General features: G+C 37.4%; 1 protein-coding gene across 1 annotated transcript; it reads left to right on the top strand.

Annotated features, from left to right (window-relative positions):
• The first annotated feature begins 9,257 nt into the window (after window positions 1-9,257).
• On the top strand, window positions 9,258-23,548 carry LOC141545858 (retinol dehydrogenase 12-like). Its single transcript, XM_074273158.1, is given in 7 exon segments — window positions 9,258-9,415; window positions 9,417-9,501; window positions 12,302-12,541; window positions 12,788-12,880; window positions 17,913-18,101; window positions 22,615-22,721; window positions 23,154-23,548. Coding segments are annotated over 7 exon segments (996 nt in total). The 5' UTR covers window positions 9,258-9,331; the 3' UTR covers window positions 23,352-23,548.
• Window positions 23,549-25,090: the final 1,542 nt, after the last annotated feature.

Below are 25,090 nucleotides of genomic sequence, written 5' to 3' on the forward strand. Positions count from 1 at the left end.
TATTATAAACATATTACTTCCTTAACAGCAACAGATACCAATTTTAATAATTTCCATCCCAAATCTTAAGCACAGTAATAGATGATCAAATCAGAATTTAACAGTATTCATAAACCATTACCAAGTCCCCCATATCAGTCCATCAGAGGCAGGGGTGATGGTCTCTCATTTAAAAACTGCTTCATAATGATAAGGGGTGTAGAACTGGCTCTCAATCCAAGCAGGGGGATGGATATGGTGTGCTGACAATGATCAATGGGCTGATCCAGGTCCCAAAAGCAGGTCAATATAGCTGTGATGTGACCAACATCTGGAACAAAACCCCAAATCTAACAGATAAAGATTAGAACAGTCTGGAATTGCCACAAAATATGGGGAGGCCAGTATAGATTGGCCAGCAATTCCTATGTGAAGGAACAAGTTTGCTTCACAGGATAAGCAGACAGCTAAAGTCCCAATAAATAGCAGTTAGGTTTCACAGACCATTGTGCTAATTGTCCTCTCATTATTTAGAAATCTTTTAAAAAACCTGAATATTCACAGACACAAATATCCAATAACAGATGACCAGGGTAAATACTCATTTACCTAAGTATTTAGGATATAATGATTACATATAACCATATTGGAAACAGCAAGGTATAACATAATTGAATTGCATTAACAGTTTCTATTGACCATTGCTCTGATCATAAAAATCAGTCACAGGAAGAAAAAAAATGCAAAATCATAACTATAACATAACATAAGCAGTTAAAACTTAACTTTCAGCAAAACAGGATAAAATAGCTTTAATTCATTTGTACTCCTGTTAATTGTCTCACTGTCAGAGGGTATAAAACTCCCAAATACTATTTACTATAAGCCCAAGAGATTTTATCTCCAAAGTTTCAGATAAATGCCAGACAGTTATTTACTTTATTTACCTTATTTACTATGTTTACCTTATGTCAGTAACAGTAAGAAATTTATCCCAGAAAATTCATACAATTCTTACATACCCAAGTAGATGTTGAATCTTGAATAAGTTGAATATTATACCAATCATTTTAAAATATCCAATACACAAAAAAATCCCAAACTACATATTGTGCACAACAAAAACATTTTCAAAAGGATGAAGACAAAAACTATTATTTTTAGAGTCCCTTTCTGATAATTGGCATCAATACAATCAATTAAAACTTCACATAAAAGAATCTGAAAAGTTCTTGAAAACATCAATTAAACTTTTTAAAATTACCCTTTCAAACTATATATCATATTTCTGATCATATTCTTTAAATAAGAAAACCATTATGTATCTAAAGAAACAAATGTTCAATCAATTAACATCTTGTAAGAGCAACCTGTCCCTTTAAATCACAGTTTGCTTTCTTCAGCCAAAAGCAGCTGCAACTTTCCACTACTGCTCTGCTGCTCTCCCCCCTCCAAAAACAGATCCCATCTCACAGCCGTCTCTCTGTGACTACCCTTTCCAACCAATTTCTTCTTTTTCCCATTGATTTCTTCTTTTTTTATTAATTTTATAATTATAAATTTTTTGACAGTATATATGCATGAGTAATTTTTTTATATAACATTATCCCTTGTATTCGTTTTTCCAAATTTTCCCCTCCCTCCCCTAGATGACAGGCAATCCCATAATTTTACATGTGTTACAGTATAACCTAGATACAATTTATGTGTGTAAATCTAATTTTCTTGTTGCACGTTAAGTATTGGATTCCAAAGGTATAAGTAACCTGGGTACATAGACAGTAGTGCTAACAGTTTACATTCAGTTCCCAGTGTTCCTTCTCTAGGTGTAGTTGTTTCTGCCCATCATTGATCAACTGGAAGTGAGTTGGATCTTCTTTATGTTGAAGATACCATTGATTTCTTCTTGAAATCATTTGCTCCTACCAATCAATCCTTCTTAAATCACCTTCATTCTCCTGTTCCATCTCTGTTTCCTCCCAATGCCTACTTGCTCAAACTTTCTCTGACATACTTCACTCCCAAACTAATAACCCTTCTGACTAGATGCTCCATTTAAATTATTAATTGCTTTTGTAAATCAATCTTTCTTTTCCCTTGTCTTTAAATCATCCTTTTTTGAAACTTTAAACTTTAAGATTCACAATTAATTTTGAACCAAATTTCATAAAACTTATAATATACCTTACAAATTACCCAACACTTCTAGAAAGTAAATATCATTTAAGTAAGGAAATACAAATATGACCTTCCCTAAGGTAAGCTACTGGCATTTTGTTTAATAACCTATATTTCAATTTGAAGTCCAGCCAAATAATAAAAGAAAGTTTTTCTCTTCACTTGTAAAGGCCAAAATATTCAAACAATTCTTAAGATTTTATACTCAGAACAAATCTAACATGTGCAAGGCAACAGGAAAATTATTTCCCCCAATTTCAAAATTATATTACCTCTTTAAAATATAGCAAGTTCCCAAAACTCTTAATTAAATGTTGCAGACAAATAATTACCAAGTTTAGTCTTCTTAAATTTTCTGTTTTCTAATTCCATGAAAGCAAACTTGCTAATAATGATTTTTCTTTCTTCTCCTGAGACAATTTTTAGAAACATGCTTAGTTTTCCCACAGTCCAACAGGTCAGAGAGCCCCTATGTTCAACTATTTACCTCTCTTGCCCTATTTTTATTCCTCCCTTCCAACATCTGCAATTTCTTAATTTCCAATCTTAACACACATACTAATTTAAAGTTATTTAAAAATTAACTAGTACTTTAGTTTGTGAAATTTCCTAAAATATGCCTAGATATTCCATTCAAACTTCCTTTCTTTAGTAAGCCAGGAAAGAGTTAAGCACCATTCCTTGCTTTACCTTGAGTTTTATTCCCCACCTCTGGCAGGATTCCACAAGCCTGAATTCTGATAACAGGGCCCCTTGTTTACAGGTGTAATGACCACTGTTATATTTTCTCAAAACTTTCCAAACTTTCAATCTATGTTTTTATTTTTCCCCTTCTCTCCCCCTTCCTGCAAAGCCACTGCCAGAGGCAGAGGGAGAGAAAGAGAAAAAAAAGATTTCCTTTTCTTGAGAAACCCCAAACTAGTTCCCAAATTACCTTACCATGATCTAAGACCAATATATTTTGAGCCACTCTGAAAGAATTACTACTATGAATGAATTCCAATTCCCACAATTCAGCCTGATATTTTCTAAGTCTGTAACACAGAGGCTGAATTTTTATCTCTTACAAGGTTGCTAACTTTTAACACAGAACAAAAATGATGCAAAGTAGACATACACACACAGACACATGTAGAACTCTATTTCTTGAATTCTCTATCTAATGTTCTGATACAAATTATTGGACTGCTTCTATCCCATTTTACCACCTTGGACTCAGTCCAGGGGTTGGCAGAGGGCCTTCGTTACCCTCAAGCAGCCACCTGAGAGCCTCCTCAGGAAAGTCCTTTATCATTAGGGTCAACAGCAGTCCACATCAAAAACTCCCTCGACCCAACCAATGGACCCCCAGACTCCGGAGAGCATTACCTCAAATTTACACGTGGACATATCTTTCAGACTGCAGCCAGCCATCAGGACTCTTACTTCCTTCAATTCTGCTTTCCACTGAGTATCTGTGCCTCAGGTCATTGTCTAAGAGGGGAAGGAGACTGCTCACCCAGACCCAGAGACTGGAGAAAACTACTCCGTGGGTGCCTGTCCTTGTTCAGGGAGCACACAGCCATCTTCCCCACAGACCCCATCCTGGAAAGCCCCCAACTGTGAGGGATGTAGAAGACCCTTACCCAAAATGACTACTCAAAGACCACTCAGTGGAAAGCAGAAAGGTTGCTTATTAAAACCTCCAGAGAATGAGCCAACCTATCACGAGATAAGAAAGAGAAAGCTCATGGTAGGAGGGCTAAAGAAGTAGTAAAGATATATAGCTTTTATGCAAGCGATTACTTCACAAGTAAGAGCATTGAGAAAGGGAGGGGGAGGCATCTAATTGATTGTTGCTATTTGGAGAGATTGGAATGGAAGGTTTCTGCAAAATCATCTGATTCTAGAAAAATCAGGCCTTCAGGCTTAATCAAGCAGATAGTGGTCAAGCTATTAGACTAACTATTGATAAATGTCAAATATTGATAAATCTCATCAGCTCAGGTTAAGTAAATATGTTTATAGTTGACCAAGGCTAAAGTAAATATGGGTCTGCACATGTTATACAGGTCATAGGGGAAACACAAAAATAATGAAAATAAAATACAGAAAAAGAATTCATACGTTCCTGTAAGCTCTTCATCTTATTTATTCCACACACAGAACTTACTGAGTTTCATCACTGTTAATGGATCTGACCGGCAGGATTTTCCTTCTCAGCTATTGAAGCTTAACCTATGTGGGAGTTCTCAAGAAGGCTTGAGCTTGTCCCATCTTGTTTCTCTTTTTGTAGGGAGGAAGCAAGATAGCTCCTAAAATTCAAATTGAACATAACCTATTCCAAAAATGGGTAGAAATGTCTTACTTTACAGCCAAATTTGCAATTTCAAGACACCAACTTATTTTTAAAATGATCAGAACTTTAGTTTGTAAGATTCCCTTAGTATCTAATTGGATGCTCTAGTCTTTTGTTTCTTGGTTCACAAACTTCTTTTTTTCATAAGATGAATGTTAATAATAGAGACAGGCAATTTTAAAGTTCCAGTTCTATTTTTTTTCTCTAAAACTTCACTAGCAATCTATATAATCAGTGAGATGATTTCCTCTAGGTATAAAATAAACCTTTCATTCTAGGGGTGGTGGGAAATGCTCTTGATTCCCTTAAAACGAATTCTAAATATTGACCCAATTACTTGCTAGTATTTCAACAGTTGTAAAAACATACAAATCACAATATAGGTCTAAGGGGAAAAGTCTCTTCCCATCCTTTTTAAAATATCTTGTCCTAAATTCCAGAATCTGGAATGTAAAGGCGGAGAAAGATTCTTTCTGAAAACAAGAAGTTCACATTAGTTAAGAAGACAGATAAATGTGCTGGCAAAGTTTTTCCTTCTAAATTCCATGCACACAATTGAGAGAGAAAAAGAACAAATTCTCAGGGACTCAATTATTAAAACTTCCTTCTTCCCTTACTAGATGTCTCTGGAGGCCATGCTGTGTATCACATACCCACATGTACAATATACACACAGCCTAAGAAATAATTGCTCTTTTAAAATTGCACCTATCTTGGGTTTTTTTTTGGTATATTTTGATCTGTCAATTATATTCCTTCACCTAGTTTTTTTTCTGCCTCTCTGATTCAAGCAGTCAGGTAAGGGGGAGAGAAAGAAAAGCTTTTGTTCTTTATCCTGTGATACAGAGGACAATTGCCATTTTAAGGTCTCTCAAGAGTACTGAAAGTTCTCATCTTTGCTTAAGCTATAAAATAACACAGTTGGTATATGGGGCTTGTCCCTTGCCCTACCTTCATCCTTTAAGCATATGAAGCCTATCAAGACACAAGCTAATTTTCTGACTATTTCCATACTTGTGCTGCTCAGACCACCCCTTCCACAGACAACTGGTTGTGAGTTACCAGTTTAAGATTCCTCTCCAGCACTCGTACCGCCTCTCAGTGATGAATCAGCATTACCCCTGCAGAAAGCCTCATTCCCCAAGCCCATTTCTTTGATACTCTGCCCATTATGCCAAATATAATGATGAATCATTCTCCCCTAATTATGCCAATTGTAGGGTGGTACATCATCTGAGAGAATACTGTGATACCAAAGAAGAAGTCATACCAGCTTGGTAATTACTTTTATTAGGTTAATTGGGAAAGCTTACTGAGCAGCAGCAAGACAAAATTATGGATCCTCACATAAGCCAGGTCAGGTGGCCTGATAGACTAAATATCGAGAAATGTCAAATAATGATAAATGTCATCAGTTCAGGTTAAGTAAATAAATATATAGCTGGCCAAGGCTCAAGTAAATATGGGCCTTCACATATTATACAGGTCATAAACAGAACAATAAAAGTCCCAGGTCATGCCATTTTTTTGATGGCGTAGTTGGCATGTCTTTTGTTGTTTACATTTACTCAATATTTTTCTGTGGAATCATAGGGCATATTCCCTCTCTGTTTACTGCTACACAGTTTTATCATTGAGGGTACAAACAGTTTAATAGCTTTTGGGGCATAGTTCCAAATTGCTTTCCAGAATGGTTAGACAAGCCCAACCGATCTTTTCTCTCAATCCTTTGATAGCTGCTTCCAAAAAACCTGACTCAATGTGCAGGATTCTTTTTTTTTTTTTTTTGGGGGGGGAGCTCTTTACCATTACATATTCTAAAATGGAGTAGATATTTCACCAAATAGCCAGGATACTCCATTTCAATTTTAGGCACTAGTTACTTTTTGGGGAGAGCACAAATTCCTTCACTATACATTGAAAAGTAAAATTACAATCACGAATTTTTGCTTGCCAATAAATTTATTGCTCTGCTTTTGGCAGAAAGACTTAGCAATTCAAATATCCAAGTAATTGGAGAGCTGGACTATCATTTTGTCATTTTTGTCCTTTCTCTGTCCTTGTTTCCCTTTTCTTTGGGGGCTGGGGGACAGGCTGTGGGAATCCAGGCAAGTGAGTGCGTCAGTGTGGGCAACTCTCAATGTGGAAATTCCCTCCACCCAACCAGGTCAACAATTTGGCAATTTTATGACTTGTGGTCTTAAAAAAATTATTTGGGGTACCAAGAAGAGTAAGTTACTTATGGTTATATAACTGGTATCTGCCAGAAGTAGAATTTGAGCTCTTTAAAACCAGCACTCTATCCTATATATTGACATCTTCCATCAGAGAGTTATTTGACATTTTAAATTCTCCACCTGAACTCTCTTAGCTTAAGTGCTATTTGAGATAAGAGATGATACAACTTGGTAGTGAAATATAGTTCTGGATATTGATTCAGGAAACTTAGTTTTGGATCATACCTCAGAGACCAGTTGTATGACCCTGAGTAAAGCATCTTTTCTGTGCTTAAGTTTTCCTTATCTATGAAAGGATACCTCACAAGGTTGTTGGGAGGATCAAATAAGAAAATACCTTTAAAGCACCTTACAAAGCTCAAAGTGCTATAAGAATGCTAGCCATTATTAGTTATAAAATAGCTTGTCATCCTATTTTCCTTCGAGAGAATTTAATAACTGAGTTATCAATCAGGTGGCTTTCTACTCGAACCATCAACCCAGTGAGCTTGTCCATCTCTGTGGTAGTTATGTGGAAGTTTTCCTAAAGGTTGCAGTATCCCTGCTTGCCACCAGATGATGGTCAGCCTACAAATGGCCAGGCTGGTTTTCCTACTGATCCAGCAATGCTTGGCAGGCAGAGATAAGCAATTTGAACCATCTTCTACTAACTGTATCTAAAATCAGTCTGAGAAATGAAATAACTGCATGAAGCATTTGGAAAACTATAGCATATAATTAGCTAATAACCTTTTCCTCACCTTTGCCACTCATTTGGGCATCCCCCTTTCTGATCAGGATTCAGATAGCCTCTTCTGACCTCATATTTTATTGTACATAAATAGAAAGGAAACAAATGAAGCCCCTCATATAAAGGCATTCATTTCTGCCTCCTGTTTATCCCAAATCTTTAGATATGGTAGAAATGATACAGGGATGAGACTCCTGGAGAAGAAGAGTTAATCAAACTTTCTTAGAATCATGGACTGGAAAAAGGAAAAAGGGGGAGGGGGAAGAAATTATGAGAGAACTAATCCTTTAAATTTTTCATCCCAATAGGATTCACAGTAGCTTGCCGTTTTAGCAGCTTGTTTTGTTTTTTTTTCCTCCCTGATCACGACTTTTCCCACAATGCCAACAAGAGTTGTCTCTATACTTCCCAATGTGTTTCTAGTCATTATTTTCCTTTCCCTCATGATAACCAGAAAGTCTAAAATCCAAGGGAAGCTGAATGAAGAGGAGCCTACTCTGTATCCTATAAAGTACAGATTTCATCCTTCTTCCCATGAGGGAATTTGCCCTGTTGGAAATGAAAGTCCACTATGATCTCTTTTATTAAGGACCTTACATAGTGTGAAACCCAGAAAACCTGTAAAAAGGTTCATGGGGACTGCATCTTTAAGGGGCAGGTTGGTTCCTGAATCCTAGCCCCCACAACTGTGAATCACAGTACACTAAAGAAGCCAAAGGAATGTTTTGTTTATGCAGAATTAAGAAATTGCAAATCAATTTTTACTGTTATTTTACTTTCTGAGTAGAATATCTTTTATAAAAATTTAAATTAGTCAATGTATCGGTCTCACACTATTCATGCTAACTAGATATATCCCTTGTCTGAAGAGAGGCCTTTAACCACAAGGAACCCTTATTCTGAGGGGGAAAAAAAGAGTCCAACCTTCAGAGAACCCCCAGTTTGATGAGGAAGCTGCTCTTTCCATCAGGGGGCTCTGTCTATCAGGGAGCTGGACCTTTAGAAAGGCTCCCAGGCTCAGACAGAATACACCAATAATAGACTAGAAGCCAAAGCAAGACAGGAAGAAAGAATGGGTTACTGTCAGAATGAAGGACAGGGATTGGTAACAGTCTAGGAGAAAGTGTATGTAGAGAACAATCTAATAGAAAAATCCTTAGCTGTTGCATTTCTTCTGCACCACATGAGCTCAACTGAGAGGAGAAGTAGGTGGGAAAGGACGTTCCAATCCTGGCTGGCATTCCTCTGCTGATGTGGCTTTAGTGTTTATTTCTGTACTGTTTCATTCTGCTGTTAAATCACATAGTTGTTCACAGTAATTTTGTCTTCTTTTGAGTTATGATTGAAGATAAACAAAGCTAGTCCCTGGGTCTTGACTTAATTAGGAGAATTAAAAAGTAATTTTGGCAATTTCTGAGGGTAAGGTTACCAAGAAGATGAACCTGTAAATTGTGTGGGGGATGGTGATATTAGCTCTGAGTGCATTACTTCTGGCTTAGCATAGCGCCCTACATACAACTTGCTTCGTGGACATTAGGAAAATGGGGTGGAAAATGCCTTGCCAGGCTTATTTTTTTTATGTCATGCTATCTTTTTATAACCTTTCTGCCAAATATGGGCAGGTGTAATCCACCACCTATTCCATTTATGGTCAGAGCAATTGATTTCAAAATTTGCTTTGATTAAAGCCCTAGATATTTCATTCTTTTGCCAGACCACAAACTCCTCCCCTTCCATATAAGGGAAAAATGAGTATTTCAAAATCGTTAGGGTGGACACTGAACCTGAGATGGCAATGAGTGTCTAATCTCAGCTCTTAAAAGGTTTAGATCTCTACCCGGTTTCATAGAGCTGCTGGCATTGCTGGACATGGAGACCTGGAGTCTAGACAATTACAATTCTTATGTTTTTCCTTTCCTCTCTCTCCTTCTGATTGTGCTATGGATGGTGTCCTAGAAAGGGGTCAAGCATTTGGACTCTCCAGAATTGCCCTGTAGATTTAACTGGGAAAACTGCTGTGGTTACTGGAGCTAACTCAGGTGAGAACTCCCTCTCACTGCCTGGGGATTCCATTCCTCTCACTTCCCTTCCTAGACTTCTCATCCCTCTTCTAGAGAAAACAATGTTCTCATTCCTTTCCACTGCAACACACACACACACACACACACACACACACACACACACACACACACTTCACATCATGAGTACAGAATCACCCATCCCTCTTCCTTCCTAGAGTTTCCATTCCTTCCATCCTTCTGTGTACAATCCCCTATTTCCCCTCTTTCTTACCACTGCCCTCTCCTTCCCTTTACCAGTCCCTATAACCCAGTGTAGAATCTTTTTCTTTTTCTTCCCTCTTGCATAGGTTTGTCCATGGCAGGGGGGCGGGGGGAACATTTGTTAATTATCTGATACATGCAATTGTTGTTGCTGAGTATTTAAGTTTTGTCCACATCTGGGTCTTTCTTAGGCCCTTTTAGGATTTTCTTAGGCTCATTTTATAGGTGAGGAGGCCAAGGCAAATAGGGTGAAGTGACTTAATCAGGGTCAAATCTGAGGCCAGATTTGAATGAGTCTTCCTGAGTCTCAGGTCTGTGAATCATTTTGTTGATATAGATACACAAACATTTATGTACAGGTGTACACACATTCTTTTTTTTTTTTTTTTTTTTTTCACTGAGCTAATTTTTTTTTTTTTTTGGTTAAGTTATGTTTTTTAATTAAAGCATTTTATTCTCAAAACATATGCATGGTTAATTTTTCAACATTGAACCTTGCAAAACCTTGTGTTCCAAAATTTCCCCCTCTTCCTCCTACCCCCACCCCTAGATATATACACACATTCTTTAGAAAGATACAAAATAAAGTGGTATTTGAGGTAAAATAGGAAAGACCAGAGACAATTTTATGGGAGAGGTAGTGCTTAAGTTGAACCTTTAAGTTCAAAGTGGATAGAAGGAGGAAGGCTATTATATAAATAAAGTGAGCAAAGGCTTAAAACACAGGAGAGAGCAGGATGTATATAACTAGGGAATACTACAGGACACAGAGTGCTGGACCTAGAGGCCAGAAGATATGAATTCAAATCCAGCCTCTGACACTTTTGAGCAGTGTGATGGTGGGCAAGTCACTGAACTGTCTACCTATAGAAGGAAGAAGAGAAATAACATGAAATAAAACTGGAAAAATAGAGTAATGTTAAATTTTAAAGAGCCTTAAATACCATACTAGGTAATGGGAGGGGCACTAAAAATTTTTGGCAATAGGGAACATGGATGAGATTGTTCTGTATGCTTTTTTTTTTTTCCAGGCAGATAGAGCATTTATTAAGCATTTACTACATGTCTTAGAGCTTGATTCAAGAATGAATGTTAATAGCAATTTTTCTAATTTAGCTAGAAACTGAAGGTCTTTTCCACCCAGAATGATTTCCTTTGATATAGGTAAAAGAGACCATTCTTTGTCTTAATTCTTATGTAACCTTAATCATTGGTTAATTGGATGTTGCTTCAGAACTTTTTTTTTTTTTATCTTAAATACAATATATGTATACATATTTATACAGTTCTTTTGTTCCACAAGAAAAATTAGATTTAGAAAGGTAAACATAACCTGGGAAGAAAAAACTGCAAGCCAACAACAACAGAATGAGTGTAAATGCTATGTTGTGGTCCACACTCATTTACCAGTGTTCTTTCACTGGGTATAGTTGGTTCTGTTCATCACTGCTCAGTTGGAATTGAATTGGATCCTCTCATTGCCAAAGATAGCCACTTCCATCAGATTTGATCCTCATATAGTATTGTTGTTGAAGTGTATAATGACCTCCTGGTTCTGCTCATTTCACTCAGCATCAGTTCATGTAAGTCTCTCCAGGCCTCTCTGTATTCATCCTGCTGGTCATTTCTTACAGAGCAATAATATTCCATAACATTCATATACCACAACTTATTCAACCATTCCCCAACTGATGGGCATCCATTACATTTCCAGTTTCTAGCCACTACAAAGAGGGCTGCCACAAACATTCTTGCACATACAGGTCCCTTTCCCTTCTTTAATATCTCCTTGGCATATAAGCCCAGTAGAAATACTGATGGATCAAAGGGTATGCACAGTCTGATAACTTTTTGAGCATAGTTCCAAATTGCTCTCCAGAATGGATGGAACTATTCACAACTTTATCAACAATGCATGTGTCCCAGTTTTCCCACATCCCTCCAACATTCATCATTAATTTTTCCTGTCATCTTAGCCAATCTGACAGGTGTGTAGTAGTATCTCAGAATTGTCTTAATTTGCATTTCTCTGATTAATAATGATTTGGAACACCTTTTCATAAAAGTAGAAATAGTTTCAATTTCATCATCTGAAAATTGTCTTTTCATATATTTTGACCATTTATCAATTGGAGAATGGCTTGATTTCTTATAAATTAGTCAATTCTCTATATATTTTGGAAATGAAGCTTGTATTTTTGTCTGCTTTTGAAGAATAAATCAGAGGCTAGAAATCCTCTTAATAAGCTATTGCATTCATCCAGGAGAATGATACTAAGGAACTAGTAGGGAAGGCAGTGAGGATTCCTTCTATTACTATTTCAGCTCTCACTTTTAAATTGTAAACTACATACTAACAGGAGGTAGAACTGAAATAAATTTTATCTTCCTTCCAGTGGCCAGCATAGGGCTCTGCATACTACAAGTGCCCAATTAATGTTTATTGTACTGTTAAATTTGAGATAAGGGAGTAACTATCAATTCAGTTCTAGCTTCCTCCCTTCACCATCCTTCCCCCCTCCAACTTCTAATCCCAACCATGTTTCCTGTGGCACAGGGATAGGGAAGGCTGTGTGCTATGAGCTTGCCCGACGTGGGGCTCGTGTGGTCCTCGGCTGCCGGAACCTGACTCAAGGGAGAAAGGCACTTGAGGACATCCAGAAAGCCACTGGGAACAAGAATCTGCTCCTTCGAGAGGTGGACCTCAGCTCTGTGGCCTCCATCCAGAGCTTTTCCCAGAAACTTCTTGTAGAAGAACCCCACATCCATCTTCTGGTCAACAATGCTGGAGTCAGTGGTACATTTCTCCCCTCCCCCCATTCTAGGTCTAGAGATTGCTCATAATAGAAAAATCTCCCCAACTATACCACAACTACCCACTCTGTCTCCCTCTCTCCTAAGAAATCATACTTCAAAATTAAGTGTTTCTCCTGAATTTTAAATCCAAATTTTCCAACACACATGCTTTTCACCTTCTCTCATGTAATTCAACTTGGAGATTGTGTGATGTCTCTAATCCTCCTGTATCCTTGCTTTCTTCCAGGGCTACCCTACAAGACTTTTACTTCAGATGGCCTGGAATTGACTTTCATGACCAACTACCTTGGGCACTTTCTGCTCACAAACCTGTTACTGAGTGAGGATAAAACACAGCCTTCCCCCATTCTCTTTTCTTCTCTTAGACCCTTATTGTCTGAACAAAGCCATGCTTCAGAAAAGACCTCAAATGTCATCTAGGAAATCTTTCTCTAAATAGAAATTCTTACATCATTCCCATCCAATGTTCACTAGATGAGTTCTATTACTAAGAAATTACCACCAATAAGAAGTCTATTCTACTTTTGGACAGCTTTGGTTATTAGAAAGGTTTTCTTTATACTGTATTGAAAGGAAATCTGCTTCCCTTTTATATTTTTCTCCTGTTCTTGATACTATCCTCTGGAGCCAATCAGAACAAACTTCTTATTTTATTTTTTAAGTTTTAAAAATTGTTTTATTTTTCTGGTTATACATGTATATTAACTTTTTAAAACATGCATTTCTTTATGAATTACGTTAGGAGAGAGAAATCAGGACAAAAGGGAAATACCATGAGAGAAGGGGAAAACAAAAAAAAAACAAAAAAAATGATCATAGAGTGTGTTGATTACATTCAATCTCTATAGTTCTCTTTCTGGATGCAGATGACATTTTCTATCCAAAGTTTATTGGAATAACTGGATCACAGAATCACTGAGAAGAACCTGTCTTTCATAGTTGATCATCAAAAATCTTGCTGTTACTCTGTACAATGTATTCCTGGTTCTACTTGTTTCATTTAGCATCAATTTGTGTAAAATTTTCCAAGCTTTTCTAAAATCAACCTGATCATTTTTTATAGAAGAATAATATTGCATTACTTTAATATTCCATAACTTATTTAGCCATTCCCCAATTAATGGGCATCTACTCATTTTCTAATTCTTTGTTACCACTAAAAGAGCTGCTATAAACATTTCTGCACATGTGGATCCTTTCCCCCACTTTATGATTTCCTTGGGATACAGACCCAATAATGGCACTTCTGGGTCAAAGCATATGCATAGGGGCCAAGATGGTGGCGTGGAGGCAGACAGCTGCTTGAGCTCTGTGTTTTCTCTCAGAATTTACTTTATGACAAGCCTCGGAGTTAATGTTTGACCAAAAAAAACAAACCCACAAATAATCACCAACAGAAGACAAACTTGAAATTCTCTAGAAAAGGTCTGTGTTTGCTTGGGGGAGGGAAGGAACAGACTGGGCACAGACTGAGGGCAGGCAGCCAGAGTGAGGCAGGCAGCTTAAACTGCTCAGACTGGAGGGGGGAGGGGTGCAATATGTGCCATTTCTGCGGAACGACCTTTAACCCAATGTGGATATTCCATCAGAAGCCCAATAACACCATCCAGCCCCATCTCCCCCCCCAGAAACAGACCAATCGTTTCTCTTGTCAATTTGTTTTCTTCAATTCCCGTTCTAACAAAATGAACAAAAAATTTAAAAGGGCTCTAACCATTGACAGCTTCTCTATGGAGAGAGCAGACTTCAAACCCTGAGGAGACTAAAAGCAGATTGTCTCCAGAGGAATCCCCTAAGGGGAATATGATCTGCTCCTCAATACACAAGACTCTCATAGAGGAAATCAAAAAGGCTCTCACAAAAGAGAAGAGAAATGGGAAAAGGAAAGGGAAGCTTGGCAAGAGAGTCTGGAGAAGTCATCCAGAGTGGATAAAGAGATCAAATTATTGAGAAATAAAATTAGTGAGTTGGAAAAAGAAAACAGCTCTCTACAAAATAAAATTGATGAAATGGAAAAAAATTCCATAGAAGATAAAAACTCAATTGGACAATTACAAAAATACAAATATAGCTTGCTCAAACTCCCTAAGACCAACTCCCTAAGAAAAAAATCCCCAGGACCAGATGGATTTACATGTGAATTCTACCAAAACATTTAAAGAACAACTAACCCCAATGCTATATAAACTATTTGAAAAAATAGGGATTGAAGGAGTCCTACCAAATTCCTTTTATGACACAGACATGGTACTGATACCTAAACCAGGTAGGCTGAAAACAGAGAAAGAAAATTATAGACCAATCTCCCTAATGGATATTGATGCTAAAATCTTAAATAAAATATTAGCAAAAAGACTATAGAAAATCATCCCCAGGACTCCTGAGTTGGTTAATAGCTTGTTCTATTTCTTTTTCTGAAATGGGACTATTTAGACTATTTACTTCTTCCTCTGTTAATCTGGACAAGCTATATTTTTGAAGGTATTCTTCCATTTCATTTAAATTATCGAATTTATTGGCATAAAGTTGATCAAAGTAGCTCCTAACTATTGTTCTAATTTCCTCTTCATTAGTGGTGAGTTCTCCCTTTTCATTTTTAAGACTAACAATTTGCTTTTCCTCTTTCCTTTTTTTAATCAGATTTACTAAGGGTTTGTCTATTTTGTTGGTTTTTTCATAGAACCAACTCTTAGTTTTATTAATTAATTCAATAGTTTTTTTTTTACTTTCAATTTTATTAATCTCACCTTTAGAATTTCAAGTTTCGTGTTTGTCTGGGGGTTTTTCATTTGTTCTTTTTCTAGCATTTTTAGTTATAAGCCCAATTCGTTGACCTTCTCTTTCTCTATTTTATGCAAGTAGGCCTCTAGAGATATAAAACTTCCCCTTATTACTGCTTTAGCTGTATCCCACACATTTTGGTATGATGTTTCATTATTGTCATTTTCTTGGGTGAAGTTATTAATTATGTCTATGATTTGCTGTTTTACCCAATCATTCTTTAGTATGAGATTATATAGTTTCCAATTATTTTTTGGTCTATTTTCCCCTGGCTTTTTATTGAATGTAATTTTCATTGCATTGTGGTCTGAAAAGGATGCATTTACTATTTCTGCCTTACTGAATTTGATTTTGAGGTTTTTATGTCCTAGTATATAATCAATTTTTGTATAGGTTCCATGAACTATTGAGAAGAAAGTGTACTCCTTTCTGTCTCCATTTAGCTTTCGCCAAAGATCTATCATATCAAACTTTTCTAGTATTCTATTTACCTCTTTGACTTTTTTCTTATTTATTTTGTGGTTTGATTTATCTAATTCTGAGAGTGCAAGGTTGAGATGTCCCACTATTATAGTTTTGCTGTCTATTTCTTTTTGCTGTTCTCTTAATTTCTCTTTTAAGAATTTAGATCTATTTTGTCAGTTTATATAAAATCTGTCCTGCAATAGTTGACATTGTGTTAGGTAAGCATCACATTCAATCATTTTGGTTTATGGAGCAAGCTTCAAAAAATATAACCCGAGACAAGCAGCTTAAAGCACACCCTCAAAGACATTTTTGTTAAGGAAATAAAAAGATTCTGGGACATAGACCCCATGAACAGAAGCCTGGAGATACCTGGAGACTACTGCTGGCAAGACTGCCAGGTTCGTGATGGGGATGGAGCAGGACAGGGCAAGAAAAGCTCACTTAGGGTGTGGTTTCTAGGGGGTTGGAAGGAAGAAAGAGGGGTATCCAGTGGCTTCCTGGTTTAACTATGTTTGCTACTTATATGCTAAACCAATTTGTTTATGCAAAACTGTGTAAATGTCAGCTCTACATTCGCCTCCCCTCCCCCCCAACAGAGGTAGTAGTATGGAGCAAAGTCTAAATCTACCCCTAGTTAGGCTTTTGGAGGAAGCTGAATGCTTGCCAGACACAAGTCAAATGCTCATATTCTCAGAGTTGACCTTGAGTGGGGGGTTGGGAATAAGCTCCAAAGAAAGGGATTTAGTGAAAAGATTGCATACCATCTGTATACTGAAATGCCGGAGAAACTGAGGCAAGATAGAGATTAGAGAGTTTAATATTATATTTGAAAGGAAGATATTTACTGGGACCAAATGGATCCATGGTTTGGTCCCAGGGCTGAATGAGACTATCTTCTCCAAGAATCCTTTAAACAATGAGAGTTCTCAATGACATGTATACACATGGCTCAGACTGGGGGTGGGTAGGTAGACTGAGGGGCAGGCAGAGTCAGGGTGCTGAGAGTGGGAATGGGACTTTGACAATCCGGTTCTGACAGGGTGAAGGGAGGCATGGCAGGAGGAACTCTGGAGATGGGGAGAGGCATCTTGATAAGAGGGCATCTGACATTCCTATAGCTTGGGATGGAGATGGTAGTCTAAAACATAAGATCTTTTATCCTTATCAAATACTCTGGTAGAGGGAAGGGAGGTTTTGCAGGACTGAGCTTTTAAAAACAGGGAAATTGAGTCAGGACTGGGTCAGGCTAATTATGGAAACTGAGAACTTTGGCATATATATATCATATAATATATGGCTTGGGGTCATCAGTCCTAACAAGTCATTTAGAGGTGATACAACCCCTGTTCCAAAGCCCATTGGTATGGGATTCTCCCCTTATTGGTGAAGAGAGTACTAGCTTATAATTATGTCTATTTTCTTTCTCTTTGGGGGACCCAGTCTTTTCTGGAGTCTCATCAGGCATTGAATCTCCTTTTCTCTTTAAGCACTGAGTCACTTCAAGTGCTAGGCTACTACTCTCTCTCTGAGGATGGTAGAGTGGCCTCTGGCTCCAACTTCTTGCTTCCCCTCATGGCAGGGATGAAATTCTCCTTGGAGAAAGGGGAGGTGGAGAAGAGGCTAGAAATGTCTTCTCTGCCTCCCTTTTAGCCACATACACGGGCAGAGTCCTTTGCAACAAGTGGAGTCTCAGTGCACATGCAAAGCCTTCTACTATATAGCCTTTCTCCATGTTTATAGTAGTAAACATCAAGATTGACCTTTAAACCCAAGCACTCTGACTCCGAGTTCTATGCTCTTTGCACAGAGATTGGCTTTCCAGACTGAAGTCATGAAACATGATTTCCATTGTTTCCCCTAGGGAGGATGATGGATGGTGGCAGGAGTTAAGGGTTTCCTTGGATGGGGATATCTATCTGCGTCAAGAGGCAGTGTTTAAAAGTGGGAAGAACACTGAATTTCTAATCAGGAAATCTAGTCCCCCAGGAAATTTAAGTCCCAATTCTTCTACTTATTAACTTATAAACTGAGCAAGTCACTTTTCATAATCATCATCATCACCTTCTTCTCTTCCTCCTTCTTTCTTCTTCCTTTTATCTCAGAGGGCCTGCTGTCTGCAGACTCGGCCCGAGTGGTGAATGTGACCTCTTTCCGATACAAGTATGGGATTGTGGATGAACAGCACCTAGTAGGAGCTGGATGCCCCCTTCTTCAACACCAGCATTATGACTCTGCTAAGCTGCTGTTGATCCTTTTCACTGAAGAGCTTGCCCAGAGACTTCAAGGCACAGGTAACTATGCCCCTACCCCATACCACCTCTAGAGGTTCACCTGCCATCCACCCCTTCATCCCACAGTCCCTCTATACCACCTTCTCATATATGGCCCCAGAATCTCTCCTAGATTGTCCCTGTCACATTACCCTACAATCCTGTCTACTTCACCCCTAAATGGTCCTTTGATAACTCCTTAATCTTCCTACCATCTTTCTTTGCTGCTCTCCCACAATTCCCTCCATTTCCAATGTTTTCTTCTCCTGCCACAGTCTTCCACATCTGCCTGTGTTACTGTCATCAACATGTCCCCTACTACTGTTTTTCAGAATAAACCCACATTATACATATGTATAGTGTATATATCCAATTGGAGTAAAAAAAAAAAACAAACAAACTGGAAGATAGAGAAACACTGATGCCATTTTCTACATTCCCCAAACTCCAGCATTCCCTCATATCTATTCTATTGAAGCTCAGCAAATAAATATTTAAGTTAGCAGTTGAGACATACAAAGCTTAGATAAGTTATTGTACCTGTCCTTTATAGTTTAGTGGAAGAAAGAGACACAAAGAGTACATACATAATTGCACTATAGGAATAGGTTCACATCCCAGAATACCTGTTATCCTGTCCAGAATCATGATTAGGTATCTGAGAAAGCCTAAAATGAGTATGGGGTGAGTAAACTAGACCTAAAACAGGTCTGGGATAAGTAGGCCAAAATGCATCCTCAAATCAATTTTGTAATTTACAATGTATAAATAATACAAGTAATTAAGACAAATTTAATAGCCTGAGAAGAAGATTTAATACTACAGTGGATTTTAGTTGCTAAAGGCATATATACCTTAGATTTTTATACTCTCTAAATTTCAGTACTTAGGTACAAAACCCAAGATTCCCTGCCCTAGTTATAGGTATAGTTTACCTCATAAATTTAACAAACATTTCTAATACTTAATATATTTTTAGTAATAATAGCAATAATTATGTAAAGTTTGCAAAGTGCTTTGCACAATGGCTCTTCTGATCCATATGAAAGGGCTTTGGGGAAATGGAAATAAACACTAAAACAATCCTTGTCCTGTGGAACCTTACAGTGACATGTACACAAAACAGTTGTATTTAAGGCTTTTTTTAAGGCTTACCAGGGAAGTAGGCTGGAAGAAGTCCCTGAATTTGGCTTTGAAAGCAGAAAAGGAATAAACCCTTAGAGATTTCACCTGGAGGCTTATAAATAATCTTTTTTAATTTAAAAAATTGTATTCATATATTTTGTTTTATATCACCCTTAGTTTCCAACATTTTCTTTTCTTCTTCCCATATTCATCCATCAAAGAATAAAATAGAATAAAAATTAGTTCAGCAAAACTAACAAATATACCAACCAAGTCCCACATTATAGTTCCACCTTCATGTCCCCTACTTTGTATTCTTATATACCTTCTCTGGGATACAATAACAATAACAACAACAATAATAACTAACATTTACATAGTGACTATTATTGCCAAGAATTGTGCTGGGTTTTTGAATAATTCTTATTTCATTTATTCCTGAGATGTAGTCACTATCATCATTATTACCATTTTATAGTTAAGGAAATTTAGGCAAAATTAGTGGCCATAATTTCATATCATTCAGTTTCCATTTTTCTTTTTCTTTTCATTTACATTGTAGTTATGACTTTCTGTCTTTTAAATTCTGCTCACTTTATTTTGCATTTGTTCAGCATGTCTTCTAGTGTTTTTTGTATTCTTCATGTCTTGCAGTACAGTAATTTTCCATTCCATTCATGTATTACAACTTGGTTAGCCATTACATGATTGATGGACATTTACTTTGTTTCCAGTTCTTTGTTACTACAAAAAGAACTAGTATAAAATATGTTGGTATATATGCCATCTTTCTTTTTATCACTACTCCTCATTTCTTTCTTTCTTTCTTTTCTTTTCTTTTTTTTTTTTTTTTAGCATAATCCAAATTGCTTTTAAGAATGGTTGGATTAAAGAATATTTCCCCCAACCAGCGCATTATTGTATCTTTCTTTTCACAACTCCTACAACATTAGCTAATCTTGCCAATTTGCTGTTAAGGCACAAAACCTCAAAGTTGTTTGGATTTGCATTTTTCTTATTATTAGTGACAAAATGCCTAAGTTGTCTTGAGTGGTTTCCTGTGATATGATGGTAAGCATGTGCAGGAAGACAGGAGTCCTGATTGGTGGAGAAGACTCTGAGTTCATGATGCTAAGTAGGAGAAAAGAAAACCCAAATGGAGTCATAGAGTTGGACAGGACTGAATACCAACAATCAACATTGGTAATGGGAGTTACCCTCAAATTTCCTTTACTAATGAAATCACAAAAAACCCTATTCTCATCTCTATATTTATGTTTGCTGTTGTTTGGTTGTTTTGGTCCTATCTGACTCTTCATGTCCCCATTTGGAGTTTTCTCAGCAGTCATACTAGCGTAGTTCACCATTTCCTTCTCCAGCTCATTTAACAGATATAGTAAACTGAGGCAAACAGAATTAAATAATTTGCTTAGAGTCACAGAGCTAGGAAGTGTCTGAGGCCAGATTAGAACTTGGGCAGATGAGTCTTCTCAACTCCAAGCCTGGCACACTCTCCACTAGACAACCTACCTACCTGCCATATTCATGTTAGTTACCTCTATATTTTAGATATTAGGATATTATCAGGCATATTTAGCAAAGAGTTCCCCCCCCAACTAACCATTCCTCTTCTTTATTCTAGTTAAATTAATTTTAATATAAAAATTCAAACTTGCATATTAAATAATATGTTTTATCTATTGTGATAGATCTTTAACTTTAGTTTGGTTAAAACTTCTTGGCTTAGCTATATCCATAAAAGGTGTTTGATCTGGTTCTCTTACTTTTTTAATGACAACCTTTAATACTTAGGTCCTTTAGGGTACGTCATTCCAAGTATAAAAGAGGATAATCTCACACACCCTCTAAAACTACCTCCATGGCCCATTCTTCCCACATCCCAATACCTCCTAATATTTGGCCCTTTTCAACTAGATATTACATGACCTCATGAAATTCATACCTCAGCAAGTTTTATCTTAAGGAAGCAAGATGAGATCTGTTTTTTAACTAGGAAGTTTTTAACAAAACTAGGAAGAGGGGGCAGCTAGGTGGCTCAGTGGATAGAACACCAGCCCTGAATTCAGGAGGACTGGAGTTCAAATCTAATCTCAGACACTTAACATGTCCCAACTGTGTGATCCTGGGCAAGTCACTTAACCCCAGCCTCAGGGGAAAAAAAAAAACCAAAAAACAAAAACAAAAAAAAAACTAGGAAGAGAGAGTAAATGTTTCTGAGAAGCAAATTTGGGCTCATTATAAAGAAAACTTCCTAAGTATGTAAGAGAAGGCCAAAGTGCGTGAATTCAGGTTAGTTAAAAGTTCCTTTTAGCTGGAAGAGATTAAGGAAAGCTCCCCAGAAGGGTTGTCACTCTGGAGGACGCTTGTTAAACTGCCAAAAATGGAGATAAAGGGAGAGTGAATTCAGATAAAGGGAACTGCATGAGAAAAGGCAAGGCAGTGAGGAGAAGTGAGGAGTCTGTTTTGACAATAGTTTTTTATTTTTCAAAATAGATGCAAAGATGATAATTTTCAACATATTTGCAAAGCCTTTGGGTTCCATATTTTTCTCCTTCCCTTGTCACATTCCCCCTCTCCTAGATAGCAAGTAATCCAATATAGGTTAAACATGTGTAATTCTTCTAAACATATTTCCACATTTATCAAGAAAAATCAGATCAAAAGGGAAAAAATGATAAAGAAAAAAATAAGCAAATAACAACAAAGGTGAAAATACTGTGTTGTGATCTACATTCAGTTCCCACAGTCCTCTCTTTGGATACAGACAGCTCTCTTCATAGCAAATCTATTGAAATTGGCCAGAATCACCTCATTGTAAAGATCTATGTTCATCAGAATTAATTGTCATATCGTCTTGTTGTTGCCACGTATAATGATCTCCTGGATCTTCTTATTTCACTCAGCATCAGTTCATGTAAGTCTCTCCAGGCCTTTCTGAAATCATCCTGCTGATCATTTCTTATAGAACAATACTGTTCTATAACATTCATATATAATAACTTATTCAGCCGTGCTCCAGCTGATGGGCATCTACTCACTACAAAAAGGGCTGCTATAAACCTTTTTGTGCATGTGGATCCTTTTCCCTCCTTCTTTAAGATATCTTTGGGATTCAGATCCAGTAGATCAAAGGGTATACACAGCTTGATAGCCCTTTAGATTTAGTTTCAAATTGCTCAAGAAGTCTGTTTTGACAAGAGTCAATTTAGGATGGAGAGAAAGTAAGAGGAGGCTTGAAAAATAGGTTTGAGCTAAATCATAGGAAGTTCTAAATGTTGCAAGGAAAGGAAGTTGGGGCTTTGTTTGATAGAGAACTCTCTATTATTATAACACCTTCTTAAATCCATCCCCACTCTCCTGGATCCATATTTTACCCCTTGTACCTCAGGTGTGACAGTGAATTCAGTGGAACCAGGGATTGTAAAAACGGGAATTATGAAGAATTTTACTTGGCCGTATCGCATTATTTACTGCATCTTGAGTGTCTTCTTAAAGGTGAGGAGATCCAGAGATATTCTTATTTCTCATGTCCTCCTTGTGGGTCTGGGAGGTAGTGATCTCTGTACTTCCCCTAATATTAGCCCTCTCCCTTATATCCTAGAGCAAGGTATAGCTTCTGGATATGACTCCTAGAATTATAACACATATGAAGATAATAATTTTCTCTTTCATAACAGTAAGCATATGTCTCATAACACTTCATGAGAGATGTCTTATTATCCATATTTATTTTATAGAAGGGGTAACAGATTTAGAGCTGAGATGAATATCTAAGACACTCTACTCCCAAGCCAGTGTACTCTTTCTATTAGCTTAGAAAGAACTATCTTCTCTCCCACCCCTATTCCCTCATCCCAGGTATTCCTGGATCTCTTGAGCTGGTTATTACTTTCACTTCTAACTCTTCTCCCTTTGCTGTCACCTAAGACCCCTGCACAGGGTGCCATTCCGATCTTGTACCTGAGCTTAGCGGAAGAACTACATGGCATTTCAGGAAAATATTTTAACTCCAAATGTATCCTGACCTTGCCTGTTAAGTCTGCCCTGGACCCCGGAGTAGCCCACAGCCTCTGGAACACGTCAGCCAGACTGACCAACCTACAGAAAATGATCAAGAAAGAATGACTAGTCAAAATCCAGTGAGCCCTGCCTCACATTATTCCAGCTCTTATTGTAGTGACCTTATTTGACTTGGGGCTTACCACTAAACTAATCAGAATACTTTCAAAGTTATTTTTTCTGTGAAATGTGATTGTTATACACATTGTTCTCTTAGTTCTTCTCACTTTACTCTGCATCTAAATAAATAGATAGTTATTGTCTTTCCAGTTGTCCATTTCATTCTTTAGTATAGCAAATATTTCATCAATTCATATGCTACATTTGATTTAGTGAGAAAACCAAATTAATTTTATCCTGTAACTGATGTTTTATTTTATACTTGATTTTATTCTGTAATAGGCAGTGCTACATTTTGTATAACTACCCAAGTCACTTTCTTTACCTTTATTTCATAAGAATATATATTTAGAATTTCAATCTTCCCCTCTGATTGCATTTAAAAGTTCAGCTTTCCTGTAAATCACCTTAATTAAAGGAAACCTATTATCTTTGTTCTACCAGCTGTCCTCCTAAAGTGCTGCCCTGCTTTGAAATCTGTCTGTTATCTCTAAATCATCAGTTATTCTTGTAAAATGCATAGAGAATTTATCATCAAAATAGAAAGAGGGGTTGTTGATAACTGTGCATTTCCAGTTTCCAGCAATTAATATTGCCCTTCATGCCTATGATGCGACAAGCTCTGTGCCCAATCACATTATTTTCCCTGTCTATGATGTTGCTTTTTGTTTCTGGGACATTCTTTTCCTTTCATTTATAAAAGAGGGTTGTCCCCGTCATTCAGGATCTTAGTTAGCTGAAGAGACTAAGACCCTGTTCATTGGAAAATTCTTACTTTGTCAATAAATGGATCATTTTTGGAGCTTTGTGCCTCAGTTTACTTAGATTTTGATCATAACAGTTTGGCAACTACAAAAGAACTGGGGAAGGGAGGCTTCCACCCAAGTTCTGGAACTAGCTCCAATCTCCAAGTAGTAAATGAAGACATTAGCCAAACCACATTCATGTATGCATGATGCTTTTTAGCTCCTCCTCCCCTTATCTGATTTTTTTTGAGAGATCTTTTGTGGGGATCCACTTAATATTCTAGTCACCATCTTAGACTGCATAACGGGGATTGGAGATCCTTGAATCATCTGGTAGCTGCCCCAGACAGCCCTATGTAAGTGACCCAGATGATTAATAAAGGACTTTCATAATCATATTGGAGCTCCTGGCCGCTTTCTTCAGTATCAAGCTAACACGTTGGTGGGAGTGAGGAGTGGGCAGGAGGCTTGGAGTTCCTGGGGAATTCTGGACCCTACAGTCACAAATAACCACAGTTGGAAAGTGACTAGTAGATGGAGTAACTGGCAAATTGGTAATAGGAAATACTTCTTAAGAGGAGAATTGGAGAAGCCCTGTTACAAATGTGAGTCCACCATCATCTTCACTGGAGGGAACAAAAAGTGACCCCTCTTCTCCTATACCAAGGTCATCAAAATGATGCCTGATACACTGATTCTGAGGGAAAAGAGAGTCTAACCCTCAGAGAACCCCCAGTTTGATGAGGAAGCTGCTCTTACCATTAGGGGGCTCTGTCTATCAGGGAGCTGGACCTTTAGAAAGGCTCCCAGGGATTACCTGTCATGGGGGGGGAGGAAGTGGAGGGAGGGGGGGGATAATTTGGAAAAATGAATACAAGGAATAATATTATAAATAAATAAAAAAAAGAAGAAGAATTGATACATCCAATTTTTCTGGAA

The sequence above is a fragment of the Sminthopsis crassicaudata genome, chromosome 6, assembly GCF_048593235.1.
Source record: "Sminthopsis crassicaudata isolate SCR6 chromosome 6, ASM4859323v1, whole genome shotgun sequence".
Taxonomy (NCBI): Eukaryota; Metazoa; Chordata; class Mammalia; order Dasyuromorphia; family Dasyuridae; genus Sminthopsis; species Sminthopsis crassicaudata.